Here is a 22166-nt window from a genome sequence, read left to right on the forward strand (position 1 = left end):
ACAATCAATATAACCTTTGTGACTAATGCATCTCCCCATGCTTGATGTGCTATAATTATGCAAAGTGCATGATGTCATTGACATGACCTTTATGGGCAATATATATTTCTGCTCTCGATGTGCTTAATCAAGCTATGATACACTCGATATACTCATAACAGAAACAAAACATGACACATTTGACATAACCTTGATAACCAACATATCTCCTTTTGACATGTTATAATGAGATAAAATATATTATGCACTCAATGTGTCTTAGTTGGATAAAATACGTGACGTGATCGATATGACCTTCACAGTCAATGTGATAGGTTATGCGTAAGGCAAACATCACAAAACCTTTAATTTCAAAAGTTCTAATAATATATAGTATAGTCTAGTGCATATATACATCTATTAATCATTAAAAAATAAATAATTTTAAATTAATAAAAAACTTTATAGGCATATTTATTTCAATCCTAATGTTGGTGACTAAGCTAATATATCCTCTATAAATGAATAAGAGTGTTCATGACTTGGTTCACCCGAAAGATTCTTCCCTGTACTATTGGTCTTCTTTTCTTTCTCAGATTTGTTCCCGGTCTACTTTAGGCCATGGTTTCACCATACCACCACATCTGGTTCGGACCGCGATTCATAGGTTTAAGACCGCCATTTATAAACCGGACCGGAAATTATGCTGCATGATGCCCTGACGTTACAGTAACGACTAACCGACAGCAATGGCTAGGGTTGGGTTTTGGCCGGCCCGGTTTAGGCTTGCATTAGGTTCACTTTAATACGAGCGGACGCAAGTGCATCTCCGACGATCGCACTTCGGTAGAGCACGAGAAGAGGGGAGCGGCGAAGGCAAAGGGGCGGTGATTGTTCAAGAATGGGGAAGAAGACGAAGAAGCCCGGCAAGGGGAAGGAGAAGACGGAGCGGAAGACGGCCAAGGCCGAGGAGAAGAGGGTGCGCAGGGAGAGCAAGAAGAACGTCTCCCAGGAGGACGACATCGACGCCATCCTCGTAATCGCTCGTCTCCCACTCAAACCTTAGTGTCGTCCTCTCTTGATTCCTTTCTTTTTTTTCTTGTGTTGTGATCTTTTCGTCTTTCTTTTCCGCGGTTCACCTTTTGCTGTAGAAAAACATACAGAAGGAGGAGGCGAAGAAGAAGGAAGTCCACGTCGAGGAGAACGTCCCCGCCCCTTCTCCCCGGTCCGGTTGTTCGGTAATTCGTCATGAAGATTCTTGATGATAGGGTTTGCGATTTCGAGATTAGGTTATTGCTATCTTTTCTTGGCTATTTGTTTAGCGATAGGCGTATGTACCTAAATGCTTCTTTTGTGGGTAACCGAGTCAAATTCCCTCAGAAAAACTGGCCTGGTTAACGGGAAAGAGAGATTATGGTACCCACCACGTTAGTCGTTTTGTAGTTTTGACATTCTTCTTAGGAATGTATATGTTCGACAAAATAACTGCGTTAATTTCTTGACTGGCTTTATGAACAGTTGACCAAGATAAGTTCAAAACATGAACATTGAATGCTTGTACTTGATTAATTTTCCCTCTTTTCTGCTTTAAAATGGGTCAGGGCTCTAACCTTTATTATTAACAGAATGAAACAAAAATCAAACCATGTACTCGCTGGCAACCAAGGCTTCTGTCATACCTAATTGTTAGTATTTCAAGGATAGGTTTCTAATTGATATCCTTTTCTTGCAGCTGATCATTAATCCATTGAAAGACACCGAGTTGATTTTGTATGGGGGAGAGTTTTACAATGGCAACAAGGTCAGAACTAACAAGTACACTATTCTAAATGTATTGTTGAAATTGATTTGCTTTTCATTTATTTCCTATGTTTGTGGCATTATAGTTTAGATATCCATGTTTTATGTTTCTTATTTTGTTGCATTCCCTTCTTTTTGGATACCATAAAATGAAAAATAAAACAAAATATGCTTCATTATAGGCAAATGAAATATATCTGTGTAGTAAATTTTTTGCTGTGGGAGTCCTGATGTATGTTAACCGACCAAGTTGTTGCTGCAGACTTTTGTTTATGGTGATCTTTATCGATATGATGTAGAAAAAAATGAATGGAAGTTGATATCAAGTCCCAATAGTCCACCTCCTCGTAGTGCTCATCAAACTGTTGCATGGAAAGACCATATTTATATATTTGGTAATTAACCTAAACTCATCATATATTGTCACTAACCCCAGTCACTTTCTCGTGTGTAATTTATATCGATTTTATTCCATAGGTGGCGAATTTACGTCTCCAAACCAGGAACGTTTTCATCATTATAAGGTAATTGTTTTGATCAACTTATCTATGAGATTTGATATTTTATTCATTTAGTTCTTCGTTTACTTATCAGAAATTTTGTAAGTGAAAAGTTCATGTGGTATATTCAAATTGATCTGATAGATTCTGATTGATGCATGCACATGTACTTGTTTGTTTGACTCTAACTTGCTAGGCATATTTACATTTTTTGGCAAGGAAAATACATGATGGATGTTCTATTGAGGATGACTAGAAGTCGATACCGAAAACAAGCAACTGTAATGTGCCTAATGAATGTTGACTTCTTAGGAACATCTGACTAAACGATTGTACTATTCTTATGTGCATATATTTTCTTGATCTTGAACCCAATATGAGCTGCTAGTATAGTGGTCGTAGTCGTTTGAATCTGACAGCAGAAAGAACAAATATAATTGATGAAGAATAAGACATGAGTATTAGCTGCAGAACACAATATTAAAGAAGTGGTCAAGAGAAGGAAGATGGAAGCGGAAACAACAGTGGAAAAGGAAACAGTAGCAATTGAGAAAAGGGCAGGAAGAAAAAGAAGTGAGAGAGATAAGGATGTCAAACCCTTCGTGTGATGGCTTAATCTTCAATTACTTTCCTTTTTCTCTATTATCTGGATTCCTTTCCTTTGATCATTACAAATAATTGAATACCATCTTTAATGCCACATAGTTTTTTTTGTTATTAACATAAAATTGAAAAATTATGTTACAATTTAAGTGAGCTTTTATGTGCATGGACCTTTGAAGCTTTTATGTGCATGTTATGATGCAGCATCATGTAGCTACAGGTACCACAATGGGTACTTTAGCCATGAGTGAGTATGGTGGTCTTTTTTATTGATTGGGTTATAACATATGGTAGGGTTATGGGCATAGTAGCCTATAGAATGAATGCTAGATGATTGTAAACCTCTAAAGCATTAGGTTCAAGCATTGTTATATTCTTCTTCCACCTTCTTCTCTTCGTTTCCCCTAAATCTCTTTTCTGAGGCTTGTATTTTCTCGAAGTGAAATGGCATTTGTTAGGTGGGGCTCCTAACAGTAAGGTTCAAAATTTGTGCCTAGTACAGCCTTGGATGTAAGCATGTTTTTTTTATGCTGGTCTAGATGAGTAATATGGTATCCAATTAGTTGACAACAAGGAAAAAAGGCTGTTCTTTGGTTGTAGAGAAAATGGTAAACTGGACAGAAGAGAAGAGCAAAAATGTAAATGGTTATTAGAAAAGATGAACTATGTTTTGTATCTTCCAAGTTCCATTTTATTGTTGTATGAAACTTTGTGGTTTCATATTTCTTTCCTGTTAGTTCCTTTTCTCTTCAGGCTTGATGAATTATGCTATGCTGGAAAGATTGATAGCAGACAGTAGACTTACTATTAGGTGCACTTCAGGTATTTTAAACCATGGGACCATGGGTGTAGTTCAAATATGTGATGCATCTTGTGATTTCCAAAACAAACCCCATTTTAACTAATCTTTAATTGGGTTTCTTTTTAACTTAACAAGATTTTTGTTCTTATAATAATAACCTGTTATATGATTCAATTTACTGTTTTAGGACTTTTGGATGTTGGATTTGAAGACAAATCAATGGGAGCAACTACTTTTAAAAGGATGTCCGAGTGCCCGCTCAGGCCATCGCATGGTATGTGTGCTATTTTGCTTTTTATTTATGTAGCCAACTAGACATCTGTTGTATTCATGCACTGTCTTATCTTCAGAACCTTCACAAAATTATAGATAATCTATACTTATCTAAATCAGGCACATTTGGTACTTGATAGGTAACATAAAATTCTATTATTGTATTTTGGCAAACTTGATTACTGATCCAATTTCCAAGTTCCACAAATTGATAGGAGTTTGCAGTGGGGCTGAATAGATAAAGCAGTCTTTCCATGAGGAGAAGCACTTGGAGTGGTAAACAATTATTATAAGCAAATTATCATAAAATAATGACAAAAGATTTGTTATTGCTGTGTAAAATATAACCATTGTTTTGTAAATATATATTTCATCGAGTTTGCTACTCGAATACTCTAGAATATATTAAGCAACAGATTTCGTACAACTTCCAAATACATGGTCAAGTAGAAGAGTTGTGGTTTACACTTTATGCATGTAGTCAAGAATCTAAAAAGGTTCCATAAATTAGAGGACAAAAAAAATTCTTCTTTTGTTGTCAAATGGCTGGTGAAACTATTTTGGAGCATTCTAAATTCACCTTTTCTGCTCTAGTGTACTACACAAACTTCATTATTGCAATTTATGAAAGACTAAAATCAAATGACAAATGGTTGCTTCCGCTAAATTTCAATAGTATTATTCTGAATCCATGAAAAAGTAGAAATTTTTAATGTCATATATGGTGCATGAATAGTGGTTTGGTTTATTCTTGATGCTTTTGAGTTTGCACTAATATACATCCTTGTACTTCTGAATGTGTTATGTCTTTGTTACTCTTGCTGGATGCAGTCATTTTCAATTGTGAAGTGATTAAATGCCTCCAGGACCAATGTTAGTGTTGCATAATTATGTAATGACATCAGCTCTTTAACCCTTTTCTGTTGTCAGGTGTTGTACAAGCACAAAATTATTGTTTTTGGTGGCTTTTATGACACTCTCAGGGAAGTAAGGTTTGATTTCTTTTTGGCTCAAGCTTATGTTATTTTATTTTGTCTTTGTGATACTTGTTTTTGACATATTTGCTTTCTATTTTTTAATAATAATTTTTTCTTCTTATCCCTTGCTGATCGATGTATGTACCTACCTGCATCATGCTTGTTATATTGTGGTTTTTGGTTTTGTATCAAGAGATCATAATGTGTTGGATTAGGCATACTGCTAATAACTTGGTTGAAGCATTTTGAATCACATGGTCAAAGCTCATCCTTTTACAAGTTATTGCGCCATTAAGCTGTCAGGTTTTAGAAATCAATATCAGGTAACCTATCAACTTCTCTTTATGGGTTAACACATTGAGATGTGTGTTCACACCAAGGATTGAAATATCGTACCGTATCGAAGTTTCAATATTCTCTCGGTATGGTACGATACTATATATCGAGCGGTATACCATTCGGTAGGTATATATATATATATATATATATATATATATATATATATATATATATATATATATATATATTTGTGTGTGTGTGTATACTTATATATATAATATATATATATAATCTTTTATTTATATAATAAATAATCTTTTAAAGTAAATAATCTTTTATTATATAATAAATAAACTTTTGTCGTACCGTATCGAAGTTTCGAAACGACGTCGCCTCTATATATATATATAATCTTTTATTTATATATCTATTTATTTATATATATATTTATATATAAAAGTTAAAAAAATCTGCGACGTCGCCCATCTTCTCCCCAGGCGAGGCGACATCTATATATATATAATCTTTTATTTATATATATATATATTTATATATATAATTTTTAAAAAAATGTGTGACGTTGCCTCTCTTCTCCCCAGGATAAAGGCGACATTGCCTTTATATATATATATATAATTTATAAATAAAAAAATACCGTCCGATAGTGAACGGTCAATGTACCGGTTTACTATCGGACTGGTACGTACTACCCGGTATCATTTGAAATTGTATACCTTGGTTCACACTAAGATGTCATACTATGCAATGGTTCCTTATTGGAATTTTAATGATGTATCTTGGATTACATTTGGTGACAATTGGGTTCTGGCAAGGATTTTGAGTGAGGTTGATCATGACACTCAAATAGTCTCTTATTGGAAGGTGATGATAGTTTGGAATGAACTTTATTACTTGATGGGCTTACTGTTGAAAAAGTAGGAATTTGGTACCCGATATTTTGTAATGTAAACTTTTCTGTTAATCTGACACATTTATGTTACCACATTTCTCTTTATCTTAACAAAAATAGTTTTACAGAAGATAAAAAGAGAATAAGTATTACAAGTACTAAGTATATGTCCTTTTTCTTACTGGTCATAATCTTTAATATTCTGTCATGTTAATGTTGATTTTGTGTCTATGTTACCATATCCATTTTTGTCATTTGAATTCAGTGCTGGTTTTGTTCTAACTGTTAATTGATTATGTACAAAAATTTGTACTACTAATATCTTAAAAAGTTAAGGTAACAACCAATGAAATTTAATTGGCCTTTCAAAAATGTTGATAAAAGTAGGGACAAAATCTTCAAATTTTGAAATAAATCCTGATGACTTAGTTATTTGATCCTTAAGTAACTATGTTGATTGATTTTGATCAACTTAGCTAATAAACTTAATCTAGTTTTAATTGTGGACTGGAGACGGTCATGAACCCACAATCCAATCTTCATCAGTTGCTTCCATTGTGCAGTTTCAGGTCCTTGTGACAAAGATTACAACACATCATAAATAAAGCAGGATAGGGAGTGAAGGATGAAGAATGCAAAATTAATTGAAAATAAACTCAACTTGACCCTTAAACTAAATCGACCAAACTAGACTTGATCTTGAAGTATGATTTTATGACTGATGCTTTACTTGGTATTGCTAATGTTGAACTTTATACGTTCAGTCTTAGTCATGCTTAGTCTAAGCCCTTAATTTATAAAGTATTTCTTTATAGCCAAAGTTTAGAGTCTTGAAATAGACTCTCACTGACCAAGAAAATGTTCCTTGTTAAAAATGAGAGAAGATTCTATCTTTACTCCGTGGTCTACATTATTTCATCTTCGAAGTTTCACTATTGCTAATTTTTGTGAAGGTCATTAATTACTAATAAAACCACTTCATGGTAATATGTTTTGCCTTTTGGATATTTATTATATTTGAATCTAGGAACTCAGTTTTTTCTTTTGGTTTGCAGGTACTACAATGATTTGCATGTTTTTGATCTGGATCAGTTCAAGGTGGATTCTTCTAGCATGATTTACTTTGTTATATATGATGCTCTGTTTGTTTCTTCTGCAGACCAGTTTACTACAAAATGAGATGTGGTTTATATTCTTTCTTTATATCTTATTATTCATGTTTCTTCTAACTGTAGTGGCAAGAAATAAAACCTCGACCTGGATGCATGTGGCCTAGTGCACGTAGTGGATTTCAGCTTTTTGTTTTTCAAGATGAAGTAAGTGAACTATTATGTTATATTCATTTTCCTCTTTTGGTGCATTATTTCAATTTTTGATGCATAAATTTGCTACTGTTGGTTCTATGCAATGCCTGTCTCTTGTTATATAGTAATATAGATACATTTCATCAGTTTGGGAGGTTGAAAATGACATTTAAAACTGTGGAATTTCACCTTTTAAAAAGAATTAAATATAGGGATAGCCATTATACTTAGGTATGTGAGCTTTGAATTATCAGATTTTGAACCTTGTACCAAGCACCCCCAAATTTTAATAACCTAACTTTAAAATTTAAGTGGTTGTTTCTTAAAAACAGAAATTACAAGTTGTATTATTTTTAAAGGTCAGTTTATGTTATCTATATATTTAATATTTTTTTTTAAATTGAAGGGAGGTCATTCTAGACATTTAAAATAGTAACATTCATTGGTTCTCTTAATGATCTTCTTCCTTTTTTTTATTGTCTTAATGTTCATTATAACCTCAAGTTACATTCGAGGCATGCTACTTATGTTAAATCACACATATCTGCTGTGACCTATATGTGAAATAACCATTTTTGATACTTGTTGGAATTTCTAAGGTAGTAGGGTTGTTATTGTTTTATAAAAAAATTAGCCAACATATCGTTCTTTTGTTTGTTATATTTTACATTCAAATAGTGTTTCTTTTTTCATTGGGCAAATGTTGGTTTTCTTATAATGAATTGATTTTTGTCTTTTTCTAATTTGTATTAATTTTCATGTCTAGATATTCTTATATGGTGGCTATTCTAAAGAAGTTGTATCTGACAAACATGGCTCAGAGAAAGGAATTGTCCATTCTGACATATGGTCACTTGATCCTCGAACGTGGGAATGGAACAAGGTTTTTTTCTGTGTACAAGTTTAAGCTTTTGGATGTGGATTGTGCATGATGATTTCTTCTCAATAAATGGATTATTTGGAAGTTATCGTTTATTCTCTTCTGGCATTTTATTCCTTCTTACTCAAAATGCTTCCTTTTCTTCCTCCACCTAAGAAGGAGAAGCAGAAGGATTGATGTGCCTGTTCAGTATACTGCCACCTAAAATTTAGCATTTTGGTAAATTAATGGCACATATAAATTCATGCTATGAATTGTTTGCATGTTCACAGGTGTCAGCTATTTTAGAGCCAATGTATCTTTTTGTGTTCATGACTTTGGTACTATTTGCATGAGACTGCACTATATCATACCCTCTCATGAGGTGTACATGCTTTAATCCATGCACAAATGCCTATGGATAATGTTAGTTTCATCTTGTGCTCTATGTTTTAGTATTGTAACATTTTTTACTCTTAAGTAAAATGCAGTTACGGAATGACGTCGTAAGATTTTTGTGCATAATCAATCGTACATGCTTGCAAAGAGACCTTGAGATATTTTGATTGGACATTTGAGTTGACTAGGATTAGTGGTGTAGGGACAACTAGAGAGATCTAAGAACACTTTACTAGAAACATTAGAAGGAGATTTCTATGTTTTTGCTAGAGTTATTGCATTACATAGAGCTCAATGGTGGGAGAAGATCCATTTAGCTGGCTCAAAATAGTTGGGATTCTATGTCCTGTTGTTGTTGTGTATAATTCATGACACAGAGTCCATAAAATTTTGACTTAGAGTTAAATTTTTTCTCAGTTTTTCTTGTTTCTGGGTAATGATAGGTTAAGAAGAGTGGGATGCCTCCTGGGCCTCGTGCTGGCTTTTCCATGTCTGTTCACAAGAGGAGGGCTGTTCTTTTTGGAGGTGTTGTGGACATGGAAACTGAAGGTTATGTTTATTTTTCTTTCCTGCTGTCTACCTTTGATCTATTTTACTATCATATTTCTGTTGCATAACCTCTTTTGTCTCTATAAATTGTATCATGGTACATTGGCTGTATTTAACTATTTTGTACTCATTAAATTGTTGGTTTCACCAGATAAAAATAACAATGTTGACTTTGGTCCATTATTTTTTTATAAATCTGTCTTGCAAAGCAACATTAATTGTAGTCGTTGATACTTATAAGTATTGAATATTGAGCATTTTATTGTCAAGTACTTGGAAGTGTTCTTATTGAACTGGAATTAATCCCATGTATTTCTGAATAGAGTTTGACTAGGCAAATCTTATGAATTTAATTGCTTCGACGCCAATATGTATCTACATGTAAAGCATCAGTCATCACACGCAGCGGCCAGCACCCATGTGCATAATGCTGGCTAAGATGTTTTTGTGGACAGCTGCATAGGAACACATGGAATAGTGCCATTCTTATGACTGATAGCACTCACACCTTTGTTGTATTTTATTTCTTGTTCATTTCGATTTTGCCAAATGTAACTGACAGCTGAGCTGATTTTATCTTCAGTGCATTCTTATCTCAAGCAAGCTTCTTACACTCTACCTTTTGTTGACCATTGGCATGCAAATTGACTGTATTGCATTATTTGATGCAGGTGACCTACTGATGAGCTTGTTTATGAATGAACTATATGGCTTCCAACTTGACAGTCACCGATGGTATGTTTTTTCTACTACATGGATGTTGTTGTCCTAATTATTGAGGTGATTTTTCTGAATCATTTTGTTGATCAGAGCTTTTTATGCGGCTCTAACTTATTTTTATTGTTATTTTATAATGTGTTTCTAGTTCTTGAGGAGAAAATGTAGAAGTTGTTGCCTATTTATATTTGCTTGTTAATGGACAGTATTGTTGGATGAAGATAATCAGTTGAACAACTAGAAATGTAAATATAAATAAGAACCTATTTTGACACACATATTCGGAGCATTATCGCTTGTGGCTTGACAAATGTAATCAGTCGAACCACAGCAATAACCTGGATATCTAGAATAGATTGGTGCCAGGATTCTTGGCTTAATTTGCCTGTCATAAGATTTCACAAAGGCCAATGGTGGCATTAGGGTTGCACATTTGTGCATGTGGTATAGAATAGAATTGTGTTTTCTTGGTGTATATATATCATCTAAAATCCTTGAATGCTTTCAAATTTATACTTTTGATCACATTAGTTTTGGTCATACTTGGACTTCAATGCAGAACGAATAATGATGCAAAGACTGAAATAGAAATATAGAATACAATCTCAAATTTGCAATCGAATGCCATTTTCTGCAAATGGTATTACATGGGATGGAAGGGAGCATAAGATGGGTGACAATGGTTGTTGAACAGGCAAATGCAACTTGGGATTGCACACATGACTGACTTCAACATGCTGAATTGGTGGAACTAAGTCTTGAAGTAGCCCAAACTAAGATTTCAGAAATTACACTGATTAGGACTCTTAAGCATATTTATTAGAATTGGCTTGAATATTGGTCTGGTTTAGTCTTGGGTCTTTGGATCATTGGTTGAATCAATGGATCAATTGTACAGAGGGCAGGTTTAGTATAAAAAAATAAAAATGATATTTTTGAAACCCTAAACCTTAAAACCCATTAACAATATCTGAAGTTTGTTTAGTGTGCTAAATTATGTATACTTCGACTCCACTCTTATGAAACTTACAATTCTCCTTTTATCATTGGTTAAAATTGGTTTATTCTAGTGGACTTATGAAGCATTGAAGTTTGTAATTTGCTCATGGTACACATAGTGAATTGTGATGATAAAAATCTTATCTTAAATGTACGAGTTATTTCATCCATAAATTTCATAAGATACTTATAACATTTTAATGAACATTTCTGCTCTAATACTTATGAACTTGGAAATCTGTTGTATACGGGTTTCATTTACCTGTTGGAGACAATGGTCTTAATTGATTGTTGCTCCTTAGATGTGATTATAGCTGTTTCTGTAATTAGTAGAATATTTTAACATGATAATATGTAATACATTCATGTACAAATGAAGATGACGTTTTTATCGACATAGGAACTTGTACATATCCATGATCCGGAAGTTCTTTTTGTTACCAACATACAAAATGATTTTGGAGGTTGTTCTTTATATGAAAAAAATGCTGTTTAACATATATTAGGCGCCAAGCATAACAATTATGTTATTGTTATACAGCCACGCTGTGTGAGATTTTTGAAGTAATTTCTTTTCATTATTTTTAGGTATCCTTTGGAACTAAGGAAGGATAAGTCTACAAAAGATAAGGTAATGTATTACTGTGGTAACCATCAACAGATTATCATGCCCTGCACTGCCCATTATTTTTATTTTTTGAATGTCTCTAATATTGATGTTATTTGCACTGAAATTGTATGGTTAGACAATTATTTAGGTTGACTTAAATTTTATGCATGACATGAGCTTTGGTGCTTTATGGTTCGGAGGAATTTATAGCATGTGGTTCAAATGCATTGAAATGGTCTGCTATTTGGGAAGCAATGCAGTTATAGGCATCAAAAACTAGGTAATTTGCAAACATGAAAAATGGTAATTTGCAAAGTGTATTTGATGATTACCTGCAAGGTATTCTTTAAATTAGGTATTATGCTTGTAAGGCATGCTTGACCTACTTTGTCTTTGCGCTTCGAGTCCTTGAAAGCATGATTGGTTTGCAACCTATGGTTGAGTTTCACTTTTGTTATATTGTCCCTAGCCTTTAGTCTCTTCATTATTGTGGTCCTAAAACAATACATTCATGTAATGTATTTTGGTTCCTATAGTTGACAGCTAATTATGAAATTAGATGCTATGGTTTATTGTTTAGCTAATAACCTTTTGTGTTTTTAATTTGTAATTACGGATGTCAACAGGGTGGGACAGGGGCGGGGAGTGCTTCCCCGGTCACTGTCCTTATCTCAACCCCCATCCCTCATCCCCACCTCATTTCCCATTTAAATCGGGCGGGGGCTGGGACAAAGAATCCCTATTTTGGGGGGGGAGGAGAGATGTGTATGGGACAGGGTGTTGGTGTTATAGGTATTGGTTCTCCATATTCTCCTAATTAATTAAAAAAAATAAAATATATCAAAACCAATTAATAATATTAAAAATTATAAATTGAACACAAAATTGACTTAGTGGTTAATATTGGAATGTTGGTGTTATAGGTATTGGTTCAATTCTCAAATATGTATGTATATATATTGTTATTGTTATTGTTATTAAATATATAATACGATATAGTATAATAATATAGATGGGGCAGGGATGTGTATGGGACAGGGTGGGGAGTGCTCTTCCTGTTCCCACCCCATAACCATGTTGGTAATAGAAAATGCTTCTCATCACCGCCCCCATTCCCGTTTTATTCCCCCATCCTCACCTCATTAGGGGCGGTCCCCTGCAGGTACAGTATTTGCATGATTGAGGTTGATTGTCTTCTATTACAATTAATTTTTTACATGATAATTGATGTCACGCCCTATTTCGATCCTATGCGTTGATACGTAAGTCACTCTACATTCTTCCTTTTTCTTGCCCATTTCTGAATATTGTTTGTTAATTATGTGTTGTATTCTGTGTTATACATGCATTATCTACAATGCAGATTAAATATGTTGATTTACAGTTGCAACGGTTTGCTTTCTGTATTTCTGTGCTTGAAGTCTTGTAACGATACAATTGGTGCGCTTACCTTATATATCTATTTGTAGCAGAACTTAGCTTCAACAATCCACTTTCTTTCATTATGTGCTGGTTGATCAACAACATGTACATTATTATCTTTTTCGATGTGTACATGGATTTTATGTATAATGGAACTAGTCTCCAGGTGTACAAGTGGTTCATTTTTTTTCTTTGTTTTGAGGGGTCAAGGTTGGTATTTCATTAGGCAGTCTGTAATCAATTTTGGTACCTGGTAAAGATGTAGCATATTAATAAAATAATGTACAACATGTGCTTGATGCTTTGTTTCTTATGCTTTCATATGTTTGGTTGGTTAGAAACCTGAAATTTCTCCGAACCATTTGACACCCATGGTACATTTGATCGTATTGATTATACTTTTTAGGGAGCCATATTATAATTTTGGCAATTCCAGATGTACCCCATCTTGCTTTTAAGTCTTGCTGTCCCAGATATTCTCTTTGCCTTTTCTTTTTACCACTGGAATGCCTTGTGTTCTCTTCAGTTTTCGAATCCTCTTTTCTCTCTCCCAGTTGGAGTGAGCCAGGGAAATGGTTTTTTAGTTGAGCTACAATTGGACAGAAAAGCAGTTGTTTGACATGGCATGGTTTGGTGAAAATCAACTTTAGTGTATATCCTTCACAGAAGCTTTTTTTATCTCTTTATTTTTTAAATTAGCTTTCTATGATACAGATTTTAGCTATATGTTTGGTTTACCATTTAAGTCATATTTATGAGAAGTGGACCAAATTGGCTGGTCAGACCAAACTAGCTGGAACCATACATTTTGCTCGGTTAGTCTATCAATGTCGTCTGTATTTCACAATCAAATTTAACCCATTGACCTGGTCAGGTATTCAATGAGCCATCGAGCAGAGCAAATCAAAATTGGTCCTTTTTGTTGACTCACACTGCCATCCTTTCTCCCTATCTCGTTGCTATGCTCTCACTTGGCCTCACACTAAACAAGGAGGGGGAGAGAAGAGGAGGGAGGAGGACACTCAGCTGACAAAAAAATATAATCATAAGTAGGAGGAAAGAAGAAGACTGGAAAGAGGAGGATGGCTGAAGTGTTGGTAAACAGAGAAGAAAAGAAGAAAAGAAAAAAAAAAGGGAGGAAAAAAACTGAAAAGTACAAATAAAATAAATGAATTTTTATATTGATATTTTTTACTGAAATTTGTGGTCCAACTAGTGTGGTCCAGTACCCCAAGGCTTAGCCAGGTCGATTTTGGTTACAGAAGATGTACACATTCTTCTCACATCTCTATTCCTGAAGCCTCTAATCCATGTTCCATTTTTTGAATTTGATATCCTTACCCAAATGAAAATTATAGTATTCTGCTGTGTGCGTAGCACGGTGTTAATGCAACTTTCATTTGTTCTTGTAGAAGAATGTGGTGTGAACCACAATAGATGTAAGTCTTCTGGCTGATTTAGCTAGAACTTGATATTTAGATATGTTTTACCTTTAAAAAAATTGGCTATGGTGCAATGTGAACAGTGTCTTAGGTACTGTAAATCAGGGTCTGCCGTACCGAACTGTACTGCCCGGTACGTACCGGTCCGACAGGTTGTCGGTACACGGACCGCCTGTTACCGATCCGAGTGCACCGTAGCACTGTAGCAGTGCTACAGTGCATGGCACACCTGGGTGTATCGCTCTGTCACGGACAAACTTCGAAACAGGGTGTTTGATGTAATGCTTATGTATGTCCGTGTCTTTTGGCATGTTCATGCCTTGTACAGCATGTAAAGGAGCGGCCGAAGGCTTAATAGTCCCATTTTAGTTGGGTTGGTGGCCTCTTTAGGCTTGTAAATAAAGGTTGTGTCATGTGGACACGTGCGAGAGATTTTCGGTCTGTAATGGACCATTTTACCCTTTGTTGTGCCACTGTTCAGAGCTTGTAAAGTCTGTTTGTAATTTGCATTGTCTATGAAGTGTTTTTCAGAGATGTTTGCTTGTGGATCCCGATTGAGGCGTTCTCTCTAACCCGTTCTCTCTTTTGGTGGTCCTAAGGGACAATGGGAGGCTTCGGGGAGGCTGACCTTTGCGGACGGACACGCAAGGGTGCCGCACGACTTAGGCAAAACCAGCTAAGTCCGTGACAGCTCGGTATACCGTACCGTACCGGTACCGAGCCCAAGTCGAAATACCGGTACGGTACGGTATCGCGAACCTTGCTGTAAACCACCATTTCCGTTGCTTCGGAGGATAAATTTTTTGCTGAACTTATCATTTAATACTTGTCAGATATCCAAAATTGGTGCATGAAGTTATGAGATTTTCCCTGCCACTCAACCACCATTTTTTGTTGGGTACCATGTTCTTAGATTGACAGTCAAAATGTGACGTGCATCAATTTAAGTGCTGAGTCTGACATATATTTTTTAAATTTAATTGCAGTTTAAAGGAAGCAGAGGAAATGAATTAAGAAAGGATTTCAATCTTTCAAAGGAAACACAAGATGATCCAGAGATATCTGAAGATTATGATGGGAATGAGAATATGGAAAGTTACGAGGAAGCAACTGATGTGGGAGATGATGTTAATGAAGTTTCTAATCAGATGGGAAAAAGTCTCTCCCTTGGGACAGTTACCTCAAAAAGGGTGCCTGATGTGAAAGTACAAGGACTAGGTGGCAATTCTGCATCACAAGCATGCACTTCGTCAGAGGTGACCACATGGATATTTGGGTTTCCATCATCTGTTTTTTCTTTTCTTTCTTGATATTCACTTAACATTCTTTAACTTTAGGCAGTAAGGCCTTGCGGACGTATTAATTCTTGCATGGTTGTTGGGAAAGATACTCTCTACTTGTATGGTGGAATGATGGAAGTTAAAGATCGTGAGATTACGCTTGATGATCTGTACTCACTCAACCTCAGCAAATTAGACGAGTGGAAGTGCATCATACCGGTTTGTACCTTAAACATCTTTTGCTTTTAGTAACTTATGACCTTAGTACTTTCTTGTGTCTGTTGGTTAGCAATTTCTTCTCTTTGAAATTTGACCACTATATGGTTTCCATCTTTTATATATACTTATACTATTTACTTTTATGTTCACAAAGAAATATTTCTGTTTATGTAAATTCATAGACACTTCTCATCAATTCTCAAATTTGTAGCATTCTTCAAAACCATTAAGTTACCTGGTTAAAAGTTAGGTATACAATTTACTAATTTTTTTCTCTATTTTATTATATGCAGGCATCAGAATCAGAGTGGTTAGAAGTATCTGATGATGATGATGATGAAGATATTGATGATGGCACTGAAGAAAGCAGTAGTGATGACAGTGATGAGACAGATGATGACGACGACGATGAAGATGATGGCAATTTGGGTGTAAGTTACTTTCAAGGCTTTTAAATCACAACAACTTATTTGTTTTGGTCTTTTTGTACATGACAAATACATATAGACAGTTTACTAACTGAGAAATACAAGCTGATAGTTTGTCAATTTTTGTTTCCTAGTTTACAAAGAAGAATTACCAAGATAATTCAAATGGAATTTTTAAGTTACGAAGATAATTCTATATAGCTCAATGCTACATTCATGTCCAACTGTTTTAAGTTTTTTCCATTGTTCTGCAAATATGGCTGGTGTGTACCATGTCACGTGGTGAAGATGAGGCATGCTTTTGGAAGATACATGAGAATGGTGTTCATGTTTATCAATTTGGATATTGTCAATTTTATGTCAAGATCTAATAAGATTTAGAAGGGAATTCATATTTTTGCATTGATTATAAGGTGTACTGATTCATTCTGTTCAAGTAATTATTATATTCTTACATTGTTTTACGGCAAGTCAGAATGGGAATGTTGTTCCAAACGTTGGCTCAAGTCTACCTGCCACATCCAATTCGTCCTTAAGTATGTTCTGGATAAGTTGCATTTGTTGGAAGCAGCATATCTCCCAGATTATACCATTTATCTGGTAAAGGAAACTGGTAGGAGCAGCATATCTTCTGGATTATACCATTTATCTGGATAAGTTACATTTGTTGGAAGCAGCATATCTTCTGGGTTATACCATTTCTGGTAGAGGAAACTGGTGGGGACATTAACAAGTAGCTAGGATGATGATGAATTCATTTATAGAGGTTCAATTTCTGACTATTGTATATGTTCATCATTGGAGAACAGAGTTTGGAACATGGATGTCAAAAGACATTTGGGCATTCACGTAGGCGCTTAGGCAAGCAAGGTGAAACAGTGTCTAGAACCTCAGGCAATAAGGGACCTTGCAATCTGTAGTGCCTAGCGCATTTAAAAATAGTGGTTTGAACATGAGATATCTATTCTGGTCAATCTTTGTTTGTATTTCCTACTATGGGGGCTTTTGCTCTGTCATGCTGACACATATATATAGGACATATGGATTTGCATGTGTGGGTGTGCTCCTCGCAACCATGCTGGCAGTCTGCTAGCAGGGTTAATACTTTGTGGGTTTTTGCTCTGTCATGCTGACACATATATATAGGACCTATGGATTTGCATGTGTGGTGTGCTCCTCTCAACCATGCTGGCAGTCTGCTAGCAGGGTTAATACCATTCACACATCTCAACATTGCAAATCCTTGATAGAAACACGAATCTTGAGAGCCAGTTTCGATGTAACTCTTGATGTAACAATTGTGCGGGAGATTCTATAGTGGTTGAAATATGCATGCTTTCTGATTATGATCCTTCCTAGCATTTTCTAAGACACTCGGATTGAGGTTCTATTGTCATTGCAATATGTATCATGGTGTATGTAAATTGTTGAGGCCTTACCGACAGTGTGGAAGTCTACGATGTACTATTGTACTGTACCATTGTATAGAGAAGGCCAAGCTCCTGCAGCATGGTATCACATTGTATGGTTGTGCATGGCACGGTGTGTATATTATGTACATGTCTATGGCCAACCTGCATACACATGGTTTGGAGCCCATATTTGCACAATTATGAGTTGCAGAAGTGTTGGTGACCTGGTGGACACAAGCACATTCTTCTTTTTGCATTTATGAAATGTTGCATGGGCATGTGATGCAATCTAGTGGTGAAGTCAATATACAATGTCATCGTACTCGCAAGTGATGCGTGAAAAGCAACTGTCATCGTACTACACGGATTACTGCCCCAACATCATATCCGATATTATAAAAGCAACTGCTGGATGTGGTTTGTCATTGAGAGCCTCTTCCTTTCATCCATGCTATACCTTTTCTGTTCTGTTATTGTCATAAGTTTTCTCTTGCTATTTTGCATGACAACCTGTTTTAACTCTATTTTATTAAATGGGTTTGATCTTTATGCATGCTTGTGAAGTCCTCAGGTGAAGGTAATATGATTTTGGATATGGGAAGTGCTGTTTCTGTCTTAAAAGGTGAAGGTAAGAAGTTGCGCAGAAAAGAGAAACGGACCAGGATAGAGCAGATAAGAATAAGCCTTGGACTTTCAGATTCCCAGAGGACTCCAATGGTAGTTTCTTTTACACCTTGCAGCTTTCTTTGTTATTAGCAATCTTCTTTTTTGTTGATTGCCTATAGTATCCTATGTCATATTGGAAGAAAGTATTGACAGTTGCACTTACTGCTGATAGCCTTTTGGTTGTTCACCGTGCATTATTCACTGTGGCAGACTTAGTAGCCTGCACATCTGCTATCTATATTGGTATATTTTTGTTGGTCATGCTCTGGCACAGATCACAGACTGGCATCTGTTTAGCTATTAAGCACGGTACAAATATGAGATTCAATACTAGATATGGTTATGGAGTGTGACATATGTTGTAAAAGTAGGATATAATGTGGCATTGGTATGATAATTAAAGAGTACATTTATGTTTTTAATATTACATTGTATATAAATAACTTGTTCTGTTCAGCAATTTGTCAATGTTTTGAAGTGTGTGTGTGTGTGTGTGTGTGTGTGTGTGTGTGTTTAGGACATTTAACTCTCATACCCAATGAAAGAAATATGAAAAATATATAAAAGAGATGTGTTTAATTCTCTCCAGAAACTTTTTCTTAACTTGTATGGCATTTTCACAAACATTACGTTTGTGACCCATTGGTGAGAGATTATATGAATGGCTGACCTCAACAATTCACATTAGAGCTCCAGCTTCTGAGGGAAGCTGAAAGTCTATGGGTAACCAACCATACATGGACTAGCTGTGACTTGTGTGTGTTGATATAACCCGGACTCCTCTAGAATAAGTCCTTGCAGTGGTAATGGAAAATCAGCCATCGCAGCAAAGTGATGCTGTTTGTTCCTCACCGAGTGGCACTCGTATGCCTTGAAAGAGGATAAGTGCTGCCTTGTTAAGTGCTGCTTCTTTACATGGTACCTCACAAATCAGGCAAGAAGATAACAACGATGATAATTGATTGTTCAGTACCTTGTTGGTGCTAACAAAAGATGGTTGACTGTTGCCAGTGAAGGTAACAAAGACATGCAGAAGCTTGAAGAGGCAAAAGGCAGATTAGGGCGAGGCCCACCAAATAACATGGTTGAATCAATCAGAGACCTGTAAAATCCATCGATTGCACCAACATAGCAGATTTATGGTTGACATGTTTCATACATATCTCCCACTTATATCCATGTCTTTGTTTGGTTTTTTATTCAGTATACTTCCACCAAGTATTGCATGTGCACCATAGGTGCATCTGTCAGTTGTTGCCTTGCTAAAGGACACTGATACTTGTGTTTTGGTTTTGTCAGACACGATAATTATGGATCCTTCTGGGATATATTGGACACTTTGAAGTACTTGATTTTAAAATAATTATTAAAAATATTAGATACTTTATTATTATTAATGCAATTAATATGTTGATATTCATGTTCTGTAAATTCGTAGTATCTTCTCTGTTTCCTAAAGTGTGGACATGTTGTACTATAATTATTATATATCATGATACGTAGTTATATACCAAACGGTTTAAAATTATCAAGCTGTTATATACTATTTTTGTATTTTAAAACGTTTTTATTGCCGTTTTTTATCCTGTTTTCTCAATATTTTACTTACAGGTAAGTCATGCCATGCCATATTTGCTTCTTTTTCTTGTATCTTATTTCCTTGTCATGTCGAACTTGTATTATATTGTATCCTTTTTTCATGTACTTGAATTCATGCATCTTTATTTGTTTATAATGATCATATTAATCTAATGATTTTCCTTTGAGTGTCTTCGTTTTCTGTAATTAACTTTTTCTTAGTAAAGACTAAATAAGCACTCTTGCCAACCTTCACACTGTTGTTTTGTGTCTTGTAAAGCCTGGAGAATCTCTGAGGGATTTTTATAGAAGAACATGTATGTATTGGCAAATGGCTGCACATGAGCACACTCAACACACAGGAAAGGTAAATTGATTTTTTTTTTTATTGTAGGTAATATGTTGAGTAACAGTTTGGCTGAGGACACTCACATCTCTCTCTTTCTCTCTCTCTCTCTCTCTCTCTCCAGTTTTGTACTGTTGAACACCCAACGGCTGCTTAAATAATATATTTTTTTATTCCTTACTAAAATATCTGCAGTTGAAGTTTTGAATACCATTCTTTCTTAGTGTGGATGACACAAGTTCATTATAGCAATTTTGTTAATGGAGGAGCAAATGGGAAAAATGCTTTTTTAGTAATAATGTGTTTCATAACAATGTTTTGCCATAATACCTGATGAAGCCAGAAAACCTTGCTTGTTGCAAAATTCAGATTAATATATTTTTAAATCTTGTACTTATTTCGCACATCATCACATGTTGATTTTAAATTTGGGATCAGGAGCTCCGTAAAGATGGCTTTGATCTTGCTGATGCTCGGTTTAAGGAGCTCAAACCCATACTTGATGAGGTGATCATATACCAACATAAACCAAGACTCTCTTTTTGCCATGAAAATTATTTCATTGCCTTATGGCTGCCACTGACTTTATTTGGTCGAAACCATTCTAGTTGGCCATACTGGAGGCAGAACAGAAGGCTGAAGAGGAAGAGGCTGAAAGTAGTTCAAGAAAGAGGGGTGGTAAAAATAACAAGCTGAAAGCTTCTCAGAAGTAGGCATCAGTCAGTTACAAAGTATGGTCTTTCTTTTGTAGCTTTGTGACATATGAATTATTCATTTTGGCATCAATCAGTTGCATTTTTCTTCATATATTTATCCTCCTCGTTGCGGTGCCCAGATTTGGACACTTGTTTCTTTTGTAGCTTTGGACATAAGAATTATTCATTTTGGCATCAATCAATTGCATTTTTTTTCATATATTTATCCTCCTCGCCCTGCTCAGATGTGGACACTTCAGCTGGCCGAGTTTCATGCAGGTTTACTAGAAATAATTTTAAATGGGGTATAGAAATATTATATGGTTCATTCACGTCGTTGAAGAAATGAGATTGTAAGTGTCAATGGAAAAGGAAAAGAATGGAGGAAAAAAAAGAAAAGGACTAATAGAGATCTCCTTGCCATTCTATGTATAACAGGGACGGCCAGGTCGACGCTCTCTGAGGTGGTGATTTCTCTAGGTTGCACCTCTTTCATGGGGTTAGAAGAGCTTTTTTAGGTGCTTGAATTCCAAGATCGCGGGCTAGAAGAGCTTTAGTAGATTGCTTTGGAGTTCTGATCACTGTAACATTAGGTTAGATTGCAATTGATGGACAGGAGTATAAATTGCGATTTGAAGCCTACCCCAGGTTGGTCTGAACGTTTCGTATTGCAGAGAGAAGGGGTGACTGATTGCCTTTGAGGTCACATGGGAACTGATAAGGACTCCAGCTTAAATAGTCATAGAACTAATTGTGCAATAATTACTACGACAAAGTAACGCCTGCAATGCCATCTTTTGTTAGGCAGGCCCCCAACCCCTGTACCTTTTTTAGGCGCAACAGAAAACAGCGCCTCAATCCCTTTCTCGCAATCAACTTCTTTATATCGTCCTCGCTTGATCTAAATCAAACATGCAGTCTTGTGGGGGCGAAGTCGTACTGAATCAAAACATTCCCACTTGTTGAATGCCTATATATATATATATATACATATATATATACATACATATATATATATACATATATATATATATATGTATATATCTATATACATATATATATGACAGATAATTAATGTCATTTATTATTTTCATCAATAAATAATATACCTTTTATTA

At 35.3% G+C, this 22166-nt stretch overlaps 1 protein-coding gene across 2 annotated transcripts; it reads left to right on the top strand.

Annotated features, from left to right (window-relative positions):
• The first annotated feature begins 776 nt into the window (after positions 1-776).
• On the top strand, positions 777-21266 carry LOC135595794 (uncharacterized). Of its 2 annotated transcripts, XM_065087185.1 has the most exons (20): positions 777-1015; positions 1131-1217; positions 1712-1780; positions 2042-2174; positions 2257-2303; positions 3872-3958; positions 4888-4949; positions 7179-7221; positions 7359-7439; positions 8194-8310; positions 9129-9234; positions 9906-9969; positions 11539-11581; positions 15411-15680; positions 15762-15923; positions 16217-16354; positions 18328-18480; positions 20288-20374; positions 20792-20860; positions 20962-21266. In XM_065087185.1, exons 1-20 carry the CDS (start codon positions 881-883, stop codon positions 21064-21066), a joined length of 2058 nt encoding a protein of 685 aa, XP_064943257.1. In that variant the 5' UTR covers positions 777-880; the 3' UTR covers positions 21067-21266. The 2 variants fall into 2 exon arrangements, with proteins under 2 accessions (XP_064943257.1, XP_064943258.1); XM_065087186.1 differs by lacking the exons at positions 20288-20374; positions 20792-20860; positions 20962-21266 and having other exon boundaries at positions 18335-18479.
• The last annotated feature ends 900 nt before the right edge of the window (positions 21267-22166 follow it).

Source organism: Musa acuminata, chromosome BXJ1-10 (genome assembly GCF_036884655.1).
Source record: "Musa acuminata AAA Group cultivar baxijiao chromosome BXJ1-10, Cavendish_Baxijiao_AAA, whole genome shotgun sequence".
Classification (NCBI taxonomy): Eukaryota; Viridiplantae; Streptophyta; class Magnoliopsida; order Zingiberales; family Musaceae; genus Musa; species Musa acuminata.